The sequence below is a fragment of the Euprymna scolopes genome, chromosome 15, assembly GCF_053919585.1.
Source record: "Euprymna scolopes isolate OS-2025 chromosome 15, ASM5391958v1, whole genome shotgun sequence".
NCBI lineage: Eukaryota > Metazoa > Mollusca > Cephalopoda > Sepiida > Sepiolidae > Euprymna > Euprymna scolopes.
In genome coordinates this window covers 101,350,076-101,363,079 of record NC_136496.1, presented here as the reverse complement: position 1 = coordinate 101,363,079, position 13,004 = coordinate 101,350,076, and the positions used below count along the sequence as shown (strand labels likewise).

The following is a 13,004-nucleotide window of genomic DNA, read 5'->3' as shown; positions in this document are numbered from 1 at the left end:
GTAATTAAATAAATTCAAACGTGTTTCTGTTAGCATCTCGTGGTGGGACAATGGTTAACGTCGCATGGTTTTTTTTTTTTCACACTTTAATTTACAACTTTGCCTCAACGGTTCGGGTTCGATCCTCATACTTACTTTTTTTTTTTTTAACTCCCCCCCACACACACACACACACCTCCAAACATCCGGGCAACGCCGGGTACCCCTCGCTAGTAACAAGCAAAATCGTTGTTTGGATTGATGAATAACGCATACAGACATATATTTGCAAGTTGAAATGCGAAATGTTCATTTCAACTGGCCGACATGTTTTTACTTCTTTCTGTGCATGCTTACATACAATTCATTTATTCAAGTGTGTTAATATTTAGATTTCTCTCGATAACAACATCGGTAGAGAAAACGTCTGGAACGCTAAACATTTTGGTTTCGATTATAGCTGATAGCACCAAGTCATTTTTTTTTTTTTTTTTTTTTAAACGTTTGTATTAATAAATGCAAATAACTGCATGAATTTTAAATATATATAAACGTATATTACAGCAAGCAGAATCAAATATTTATTTACAGGCTTGGAAAATAAAACTTTTCTTTTTAATTGCTTACAGTCTTTTAAGATGATAAATATTTTGTGACACTTTTTTTTGCCGGAAATCTCTCAGGAACAAAGACAAAATTCAATGAAAAAATCCATACTTTTCTTAAGTAAATTTTCCACGACAGGGGACAAATTCTACATACGGTTTTGATAGAAAACTTAATTTGTGCTAATGTCCGATTCCTGTGTTTCTTTTTTTTTTTTCCAAATAATATGTAAATATTGCTTGAGATTCTGAAATTTGGATATATTTATAGTCTAGCCTAACTTTAATAATGTTATTTTTCTTATTTTTAACTTATTACTCCTGTTCCCTTCAGAAAATATTCTTTTCTCTAAATAGGTTTTCCTTTACTTTAAATAATTTCTCTCTTTTTCTATAAATAATTTCTTTTTTTCTTTTTTGTCAAGAAATAAGATGAAGACATCCCTATATATCTTTTATTTTTTTTTTTATACACTCATCGATTAGAAAAACAAATATTAATTTCAAACCAAAACTCGAAAGTTTTTGACTGGTTGTGTTCTGTTTTTTTAGGTTTTCCTTACACATTTACTGAATTCAAATATTTAAAAAAAAATCATGATAACCTAAAATAGAAATTTATTTTAATACAAAGTAGAAATTTTCACAACTAATAAAATATAAATATCATTAAATTTTGAGAAAACAAATATTAATTTCAATGACACTTTTTAAACTAAAATACAAATTTTTCGGTATGTTTTTACATTAACTACAAATCACCATTCACATTCAAATGTTGACTTTTAGAGGTTTTTGGGTATGCTGACAACGAATATTACAGTTAAATTTGGGGCTGATACATAGTTTACCAGATATGAAAATATTTGTTATCCAATGTAAAAGCTACTGTAAACCCTGGCAGTCATTTTTTGTCACAACCGAGGAATAATTAATGCGCATGCGTAACGGTCTTCAGAATAAACACCCCCAACCTCCCCATGTTAAGAACGGTTTTTAGAATAAACACCTCCAACCTCCCCATTTTAAGAACGGCTTTCGGAATAAACACCCCCAACCTCCCATGTTAAGAACAGCTTTTAGAATAAACACCCCCAACCTCCCATGTTAAGAACAGCTTTTAGAATAAACACGCCAACCTTCCCATATTAAGAATGGCTTTTGGAATAAACAACCCCAACCCCCCATGTTAAGAACGGCTTTTAGAATAAACACCTCCCAACCTCCCCATATTCAGAATGGCTTTCGGAATAAACATCCCCAACCTCCCCATGTTAAGAACGGCTTTCAGAATAAACACCCATAACTGCCCCATATTAAGAATGGCTTTCGGAATAAACACCTTCAACCTCCACATGTAAAGGAACAGCTTTCGGAATAAACACTCACAACCTCCCTACGTTAAAAACAGCTTTTGGAATAAACACCCCATTTTTTTCCGGGGGGGGGGTGAAAAAATATTTGCTTTGTCGTCTGCTTCAGTTATACGCATGTGCGTTACTAACTACTCGGTTGTGAAAACAAAATGGCTGCCAGGGATTACATTATCTTTTACGTTTTCATATCTAGTAAACAACTTATCAATCCCAAAATTTAACAGTGATATTTCTTGTCAGCATACCTGAAAACCTATTTAAATTAGCATTTACAATCCAAAAACCACCATGAGACTAAAATCAACCAATGAAACGTTGACGCAAAAACAATCATTCAAACATAAATAGAAGTTCACTTGCCCATTATTTTTAAACGAAATTCAATAAAATTTGAATTTCTTCAAAAACAATAAATTTTATAAAGTTTATGTTCATTCACCCTGCGCCAATAGACGTGCCAAACAGCAGTTGCCAAGTTATTACACTATTGTAAGTATAATTCTATTCTTTTTATATTGTATTCCAAAATCATCCTACACCAGAACTTTACATTATTAATATTTAATTATGATATTGATATGTTACACTTAGAATGGTAAAAAAAGAGAGACTAATAAGTGATTTATCTAATGCTGTTGTCCTTGGTAACTGAATGTTTGATTTGGTCCCAAATTCTTTCTTTCCATTTAAAATTTGATGTAACAGTCTGGCACTTCTACAATACTGAGTGATAACCACATTTTTGGTTTTCAGCATGGAGAATATCATTATGAGGACACATTTATTTGATGATCGGTCTGCAGCACTTTTCTTAAATCACTTTTTCATTGGCACTGGTTCAATAACATTGAATAGAGATCTTCAATTGTACAAATTATCACATTGCCAGACGGTAAATTCAATTGGGTTTTCCCAGATATTTCTCAAAATTTACACAATGTAGGATGGCTTCGTGAAAGAGCAATCTTGGCCCCTAAAAATGGTGCTGTTGATATAAATTATAATATTTTGTAAAATTGAGTTATTAATGAAGATCATGCAGTAGCATTTCCTGTAGAATTCACTACAACTGCCTGGAATGCCATTTCATAACTTGATATTGAAGTAAGGAGCCCTAGTTATATTATTAAGAAATCTTGATCCACCTAAACTGTAATGGCATACGATTAGCAATAAAATCTTTGAAAACTTATATTCTGAAAACCATTATAATACTAGAAATTTTAAAGGTGAAACTATGTTAATTCCTCAGATTATCTTTATTCCTTAACAGATTACAGAATCTCTGGATTGCGATTTAATTTCCTTATTTGGTTCCGTATGTTTTCTTTCAATTCTTGCAGAGTTTAAGGTGTCCAAAAAGTCACTGCAAGAATTGAAGGAAAACATCAGGAACCAAAATAAGGGAGTTAAATCGCAATTCAGAGATTCTGTAATTTTTCATGAATAGTGTTTTGGAAAGAGCACAAATATGCAAAGCTGAAAATGGGCAATATTTAAAAGACATTATTTTTCATAAATAAAGATTGTTTGAATTTTGCATTTTTAAAAAAAATTTCCCTATGTCTTAGATCGTGTTAAAATTATAGAAAAAATCATCTAAAATAAAGAATCTATTTAAGTTCAAAACCCTTCAGTGACTTTTTGGACACCCTGTATTAACCAAATTGTAAACGAATGAAGGACAGGAATACAACTTTATTATAATAGATTACACATATACATAATATTAGTGTCTTCTGTGCATATTCTTTAATTTACTCTTATTTAAATTGTTATTTGTGACTTTAATGTTATGTGTAGAGCTATGACAACAGCATATTCTTTTCATTGTTTTTGCTCTCGAGTATATATCTGACACAGTTAGACAACCAAGAACCACATCACTCTACATAAAAACGTATGATATCAATGGATGTATACCTGAGAATCAAAACAAGGAAAAGAATATGCTGTTGTCATAGCCCTAATTATGTGTATATAATTTAAATCTTTAAAAAAACAAACAAGACAGTTTGTATGCAAAACGTGGAAGACGATCAAGATGGATATGAACTAAGTATATTTAGATAGTGCAGCACCTGCTCCATTCTGTGCTCCAATCGTAATCGTAACAAAACTTTTCAACCACCTTAATAGCTTCGCTATCCAGATATATTCATTCACTCCTTATGAATCAGATGATTCTATTGTTGGCATTGGTTTCCCTGATATCTTTCTAGTTAGTTTGTGAATTCTTTCAATAATGTGTAGAAATATAGCAATAAGCTGTACTGAGATTACGTTTAAAAACAAGAAAAATTCATACTAGAATTGTTCGCAGGATCAACGGATAAAAGTGCTAAGTTAAAACAGTTCAAAGCTACAGTGTTCGTTAAATTGAAGATGAAATCTTCAGCATCAGCGAACTAAGAATATAATTCATTTCTTATGAATCAGATGATTCGATTGTTGGCATTGGTTTCTCCGATATCTTTCTCATTAGAATTCTTTCTAGAAGCACATCAGATACAGGAGAAACCATGTGAAAGTTACCAACATCGTAAGTGAAAATGTTTCTGTGGAAATAACTGGATTTGAACTTGGTACACTCAGTTAATCAGTTAGTCACCGTCACTTCCATCAGATATACTTCAACTGATAAAAAAATGATACAGATGAGAATATATTTTTCTTGTTTTGAAAGGTTCCTCAATATTCAAAGTCATTGCTGATTCCATTATCTACAAAGTTTGTTATCTGTAATTATGCTTGTCTATTGGTGTCTTTTTAAATTACATTTATTCTTATCAGCATGAAATAAAGTGATTCAGGTCAAAGTTGAACATCACCCCCCCCTCCAAATACCTAATAAAAATCTTGCAAGGTAGAGTACGACAATTAAAGGGATCCAAAACTGGTAAATTTGAAGTACAAAGAAAAACTGATAAACAAAAATAAAAACAGTATTATTTGGACTACTGTTCTCATTTTGAGTGTTTTTTTTTTTTTTGCATTCATATTCACCCTTTACAAGGTATATCGCCACTTGGACTTAGGGGATTACTATTTGGGACCATGTTACTTTTACAGTGTTTTGGCCGATGTAACCTCCAACCTTCTTCAGGTGTATCTCATCAAACTCTGGAATCTTTCTGTCACATTAGACACTCTACACAAAATTTCAAACGGAATCATTTATTTAATCAACGAGAAATGCATGTTCGAATTCCATCAGCTTAAGTAATTTGCAATTGCATTTTTAGCATCGCCCACACTGATGATTGAACCTTAAACCTCCAAACAAGTGTCACTAGGAGCTGAATTTTATTTAACCTAACATTACTCGGTCATAAAATATGCTTAAATATATTTTATTTTACGTAGATTTTGTATTTCTTATCATAAAGCAAATTTTCTATTGATTATTATATTGTACCTAATATATAAGTGACTTCAATAGTAAAAAAATGACGTGTGTGCCATCAGCTAGAATCGAAAGGAAAACATAAAGCTCGCCAGCCTTATCCGCTGACGTATGACTTAAAGCGATATGTATAAAATAGCTGCAAAAAAATGTTGTTTAACCTATAACTTTTAATCAGGCAAAAAATGCACAGAAAAAAAACGGGTATAGTCGACTTACACCAAGCATTGATCAATGTTTTTTTTTTGTTTTTTGTTTTTTTTACCCCTTAGCAGCTATTTTATCGGCTCAAAATGAAATCCAAAGTTTGATACAGGTCCAAATACCTTATATATCAAATTTCAACTCTGTAGACCAAATATTCATAGAGGAGTTTAGTAAAGACTTTTCATACACACACTGACAAGGTCACTTATATATATATATTGTTTTCATTAATACATATATATGTATACTAGCAAAAGTACCCGTCGTTGACTGGGTTCAAAAACAGCCTACAGAAAATGGACTCTGATTTATGAAAGTATGATAGGTTATGAAAAGGAAGGGTTGTAAATTTGGGTTGAATTTGGGGGTATCAAAACCAAAGCAAAATATGATGAAAGCAAAAATAAAATAGATAAACCCCATAATTTATTATACCATACCTGTTCACACTGAAACACTTATCAGAATATTCTGTGGATCTATATTAAAAAAAAAACTTGTTAAACTTTGTGACATATTTCCATTCTATGGAGGTCAGGTGCGGACGAATACCCTATAATTTTATTATACCATATTTCTTCAAACAGAAACATAATTATCAAAGTATACTTACACAGATAGATATGAAAAGTCTTTATTAAAGTTTGTGCCTATTTCCATTCTATGGAGGCCAGGCGCGAAAGCAGACCCCACAATTTTATTATACCATCCCTATTTAAGTTAAAACATACTTATCAAAGTATTCTTATGTACATCTATATCAGAAACACTTGTAAACGATTTTTTTTTTAATTTTTAAATTTTTTATTTCTATACTTTGTGGACCAGGTACGAACGCAGACCCCACAATTTTAATGAACCACTGTTCTGCCAGATCAAACATACCCATTCCTGTGTCTCGATACATCTTCTATCATATGTAATCAGTTTTTTAAAATAGTCAACCATATAGGAGCCTATTCGTGACCAGACATACACATACACACACACACATACACATACACACACAGATATTCAGCTTTATATTATAGATATGTTTATTTCTCCCAAACCTCTAGCCTTGATGGAGGGGAGACTAAAGCTTGCTGCTATGGCTTCAAATGATCTGAAATAACAGGGAAAACTTGATTCTAAATATTTCTCATATGTTATATCTCCCATCTTTTGGAAATGGTATGATTATGAATATCTCTATTATCAAATAATCTTTATAGACTGTGAAATTTAATTTATGTATGAAAACCAAAGACAGGAGATATAACATATGAGAAATATTTGGAATCAAGTCTCCCCTTGCTGTTATTTGAAACCATAGCAGCAAGTTTTAATCTTCCCTCCATCAAGGCCAGCGGTTTTGGGGAACTTTTAGCGTTTAAATATCTAGATTTTGAATAACAACAATCGTAATAATAATTGTCAAAGTTACTTGGTAATGCCTTAGCAGTCCGTAATATAACCCTACTGGAGAATGCCGATGGGTCCGTTCATGACTTTTTGTACCTACCCAGAATGACCCCTTGGCGAAGCTAATGTTCCCCATCTTTCAGCCTTGTGCCACACTTTGCTGCAGTGGAAAACAAGTAAATCATCCACAAGTGAAAGCAATAAATATTGGATTATTTGAATATCCGATGCAACGGATAAAGTGCTTAAGTTTAAGCAGTTCTAAGTGACAGTATTTTGGAGGTTGAAGGTTTAATCCTCAATGCAGGCAATACTAAGAATACAATTATGAAGGGGGATACTTAAGACTTCTACTCAGTAATGGCTGACAGAATGGGGGAAATCTAACTCCCCGCCCCCGTGGATTAAATAAAGAGTCCAATTCAAAAATTCCGTCCAGCTTTTCAAGTTTGGCATAAACGTTCATTAGTTTGACAAGATACACCTGAAGAAACCTAGGGTTACATTGACTGAAAGGTTGTGGGAATAACAACCAAGGTGAGAATAGTAGTTTGAATAAATGCAAGTTATTAATCCTCATCTTAAAAATTTTGAAACATAAATAATTTGATTGGATTTGAACTTATCTGATTTGTTATGTGTGGTCTGAAATGCTACAAAAAGCAAGATAAGTTATTCTTCTGTGATTAAATGCCTAAAAAATTGGTACAAACCTGTTTTTGTGCAGCCTGTAGGGCCCCAGGCAGACAAAAAGAATTAAGAAAAAAAAAAAATTGCTACCTTTTCTTTTTATATGCTTGCGATAGTGTCACCTAATATGCAAATGAGATGCTTCCGATTTCAAATAAAAAAGCTTGATTTCTCAGAGACTGTGTTGATTTTGGATTTGGATGTTGGAGTAGCAAGTTTTGTTGTTAGTGTGTTATGTTTTGGAATTAAGAATTTTGACAGCAGAATGTTGAGTTTTGGAGTTTTTGACAGCGGAGCGTCATGTTTTGGAGTTGAGTTTTGAGGGCAGAGAGTTTTTGACAGCAGTGTGTCGAATTTTGAGTAGTGAATTTTGACTGCGGTGTTTCCAATTAAAACACAGAAATTGTTACTTGGAAGTGCAATATAATTAATAATTCATCAGGGCAAGCGTAGAACAGTTAACACTTGATTGCTTTAACCACATTATCTAAACATTTTTCTGAGGAAACCTCTTCCCCATAATTTCATTAGATCGTCATCACAATATATAGATTGATTTTTCCTTTTTTTGTTTGTAAAAATGATTTTGAGTCGTATTTCAATGAAAAGAAAAGAAAGCCATTTAAACTCTTTAAAAATGTTTCTTTGTTCTTTTTTTTCCTTTTTTTTCATCATTTCTTTATTTTAATTTTTTATTTTTTAACGATTTTTTAACAATTTCTATTATGCCCAAACTTTATTTCTATAAATATAACAGAATCAATTTCCTCTGACCAATAAATATCAAGAAGATATTGAATGATAATATCCAATTTTTTTTTTTTTTCTTTCTAGTTGGATGAGAACAAAGAAAGATGGGACCAGCGATCACACGACCAGATGCGACCTACATGTAAATATGTTGTTTTTTCCCCTATACACATGAACAGTTGTTTCTTCAACGCCATGTTAGAATTATGTAAAACATTTAGAAAGAATTTAAAGTTTTGACAGAATTAAATCAGTGACCTCTTGCTTTAAAAAATATTCAAGTTTTTAAAAAAATATTTTTCTTTTGTTCTCTTTTTCTTTTTCTTTCTTTTTTCTTTTCTTTTTCTTTCTTTTTTCTTTTCTTTTTCTTTCTTTTTTCTTTCCTTTTTCTTTTTTCTTTCTTTTCAAATTTTCAGATCAGCAACTAAGCATCAGCATTTCAGATTTTCAAAAAAAAAAAAAAAAATTCCAAAATCAAAAATTTTTAAAAAAAATTTTTTATAAAATTAAAAAGAACTTAAAATATTCTTGTAAATTTGAAAAAGAAACATAAAAAAAAATGTAAAACGAATTAAAAGAAAAAATAATTTAAAAAATGACATTTAAATTTAGCTTAAAACAAACCCACGCCCTCACCCACTCCACATGATTTCCAACCAGTTTGTAGACAATAGTTTTATTTACATAAGTCATTCGGAATTCAAATGAGGGTATAATCTTATGTTAAACTTTCATAACAACGTGAATGCATGTTAAAAAATTGAACATGTTTACAGAATTCTTTTTTAATAATCTAAATATTTTTTTATAATTGGAACTTTTTTTTCATTTTTTTCTTTCCATGTTTTTCATTAAAATAATTTGTCTTTCTAACCCCAACTACTGCAAATAGCTTTCCTTTCTTCGTCTGTTTGCCTAGCATCAAAGAATTTCCATGAACAAAGTTTCTCTCCAAGAACTTCCTATCTGTAGCACATGTTACCACAAGATTGCTTCCCTGAGAGCTACAACAGGGTCTTCTTCAAATTTAATATCAACAAAAACCTTATTTTCTTCTTTTATAAAGATGTCCCCATTTATCAAGGTCAAAAGGCCACTTGAGGATAAGGATTAAATGAGTGGCAAATGGATGGTTAGACAACTCTGTGATGATTGAAAATGATGAAAATTGGGCAGAGTTTGATTATTTAAGATGACGGCTCAGCAAGAGTTTGTTTAAAGGGTTTTGCATATGCTGACAATGAATACCACAGTTAAATTTGGGACCAATAAGCTGTTTACCAGATATGAGAATATATGATATCCAACGTAAAAGCTAATGTAATCTCTGGCAGCCATTTTGTTTTCACAACCGAACAGTAATGCACATGCATGCAACTGAAGCAGACGACAAAGCAAATAGTTTTTTCATTCCCCCCCCCCCCCCCAAATGGGAAGTTTGTTCTAAAAGCCGTTCTTAACATGGGGATGGATGGGAGTGTTTATTCTGAAAGCCGTTCTTAACATGGGGATGGTTGGGGATGTTTATTCCGAAAACCGTTTTTAACATGGGGATGGTTGGAAGTGGTTATTTCAAAAGCCATTCTTAACATGGGGATGCTTGGGGATGTTTATTCCGAAAGCCGTTCTTAACATGGGGATGGATGGGAGTGTTTATTCTGAAAACCGTTCTTAACATGGGAATGGTTGGGAGTGTTTATTCTAAAAACTGTTATTAACATGGGGAGGGTGTGGGATGTTTATTCCAAAAGCGATTCTTAACATGGGGAGGTTGGGGGTGTTTGTTTATTTTTACCGGCATGCGTATTTCTGATTCCTCATTGTGAAAAAATAGCTGCCAGGGAGTATATGTATTAGCTTTTACGTTGAATAACAAATGTTTTCATATCTGGTAAACTACTTATCAGTCCGGAATTTAACTGTGATATTCGTTGTCAGCATACCCGAAAACCTATGAAAGTCGACATTTCAAATGTAAATGGTGAGTTGTAGTTAATGCAAAAAAAAATACTAATTTTATTTATTCTACTCCTTATTTTCAATCCTTTCATAATATTCATCATCATTCAATTGTCGTCATCCTCGAGTGGCTTTTACTCTTGATAACTCATTAGTAGAAATGAAATGTTCTCCAAGCTCAAAACTGCTTAAAACTTTCAGACTACATTGAATTTACCCATTTCTTTTAACCTCCCCCCCCCTTGTATATGATTAAATTTTTTTGTTTACTCCAAACAAGGCATATTGCCACTGATGTATGAGGGACTACTTTGATAGAGACAAGATTTATAGGGGCAACCTGGGTAAGAGGTTGGGCAGCAAGATGTTTGTTCATGTTGCATTTGATAGGGTATGGCATAAAGGTTTACTTCATAAGATCGCTAGCTATGGTATAGCTGGAAAAGTCTTCTCAATTATTAAATCATTTCTTTCTGATAGGTTCATAAGAGTAGTAGTTGAGGGGCAAAAATCAGAAGCTCACAGTATTAATGCCGGTGTCCCTCAGGGATCCATCCTGGGCCCAACTCTTTTCCTGATCTACATTAATGATCTTCCAAATCATATCCTTACATCATTTGTAGACATTTATGCTGACGATACTACCATTTATGGTACCACATCTAAGACAGTAAACGACCAAGTTCTCTCCAATTCTCTCTCCTCTGATCTTGAGCACATAGTACAATGGGGAAAGGAGTGGCTGGTTACTTTTAATGCATCTAAAGCCAAGCTTCTCTCTTTACATCATCAACATTCTAATCCACATTTGTCATCAATTGAAATGAATGGCTCTCGTCTTCAGGAGGCCTCAAGTTTTGACAAGCTTCTGGGCTTGACCATTACTCCTGATCTTAAATGGAACACGTATATCAAATCTGTTGCCAAGGCCGCTGGAAAAATGGTGGGATCTTTCTATCGATCCGGTAGATATCTCACTGCTGATGCTATTCTCTATCTATATAAGAGCTAGGTACGTCCAAGGATGGAATACTGTTGCCACATCTGGGCAGGAGCTGCTAGAAAGGACTTGTCCTGCCTTGATAGAGTTCAAAATAGACTTCGTAGCCTCGTAGGAGATGTCCTTTTCTCCTCCTTGCAACCTCTATCTCACAGAAGAGATGTTGCGAGTTTGTCTCTGATGTATCATTATTTTCATGGAAAGTGTTCAACTGAGCTTCAATCTATGGTCCCCCCTCGCAAAACTTTCACAAGAAACACTCGTCTAGCTGTAAACACTATCAATAATTTCCCCCACTCTTTGTCTGTGCCTAAACCTAAACGTAGATTCCATGAACAAAGCTTCTTTCTTAGAACTGCACGCCTGTGGAATTGTCTTCCGTTTTCCTGCTTTCCGGCTGACTACAATATGGTTGTGTTCAAGTCTAAAGTAAATAAGTTCTTGATGAGCCGTTCCATATAAGTTATCAAATTTACCAAATTTTCATTACTAATGATTACTATATTGACCAATTTCTACTGTACACTCTTTAACCCTTATCCTTGAGTGGCCTCTGGGCCTTGATAATGTGGTGATGCCTTTGTAAAAAAAAAAAAAAAAAAAAAATGTTGCATTCAAATTTCTGTGTGTTGGTACAGCTGTAACCTGTAACGTGGCTATTACACTCAAACCATGTCATTATATTTCAACCACTTGGACACATACATTGTCTGGTACTGTCACAGGAACAAACAATATGATATAAATGCGGTCATACATCAAAACATGATATAAATGCGGGAGTTCCCCAGGGGTCTATCCTCGGACCTCTACTGTTCCTGACCTTCCAGACAAAATTGCCTCTAAGATGGGTATATATTCTGATGACACCACACTCTATAAGAGGCACTACAGGAAAACAAATGAACACATATCTAAAGAAATGGCAGAAATGCTAGAGGATGACCTTCAATCTGTAGTGGAATGAGGACAAAAATGGGTGGTCACGTTCAATACCGCCAAGACTAAACTAGTTTCATTCAATAATTACAAGAAACCTTCTCTACCACCTATAGCAATGGTCAGCGACTCTTTATCTGAGAGTACATCTTTCAAACTCTTTGGCCTAACGTTCACAGGAAACAATTGGAACAATTACATTGAAGACATTGCCAGGGCCGCTGCCAGGAAGGTGGGCTCTCTCTACCATGCTAGAAAACTACTAATACCCGAAAGTATCCTGTACCTCTATAAGGCCACCATTCGCTCATGTATGGAGTATTGCTGTCATATTTGTGCTGGTGCATCTGCTACTAGTCTCTCGCTCCTTGACAAGGTTCAAAAGAGAGTCGCAAATCTGATAGGCCCTGAACTGGTATCTAAGCTTCAGCCTCTGTCCCATCGACGAAACGTTGCATCCCTCTGCCTTTTCTACAAGTATTTTAATGGTGAATGCTCTGACGAATTGCAAGCACTTGTGCCCCCACGACGTGAGCACCTTCGACAAACCCGGCAGGCTGCTAAATCCCACCCCCACACTGTAGATATCCCTAGATGTAAAAGATCTTTCTACTCCAGTAGTTTCTTCCCCAGAACCGCTAGACTCTGGAATTCCATTCCAGGTCCCTGCTTCCCCAACTGTACTGACA

At 33.8% G+C, this 13,004-nt stretch overlaps 1 protein-coding gene across 2 annotated transcripts in view; it reads left to right on the top strand.

Moving 5' to 3' along the window:
• The window catches only part of LOC145294043 (exosome complex component MTR3-like), a 167,525-nt gene that overhangs the window by 35,087 nt on the left and 119,434 nt on the right, over window positions 1–13,004 (top strand). For both annotated transcript variants that reach the window (XM_080141030.1, XM_080141031.1), the window contains exon 2: window positions 8,502–8,559. In XM_080141030.1, coding sequence (XP_079997156.1) covers window positions 8,502–8,559 — 58 coding nt within the window. The remainder of the gene's footprint in view (window positions 1–8,501; window positions 8,560–13,004) is intronic.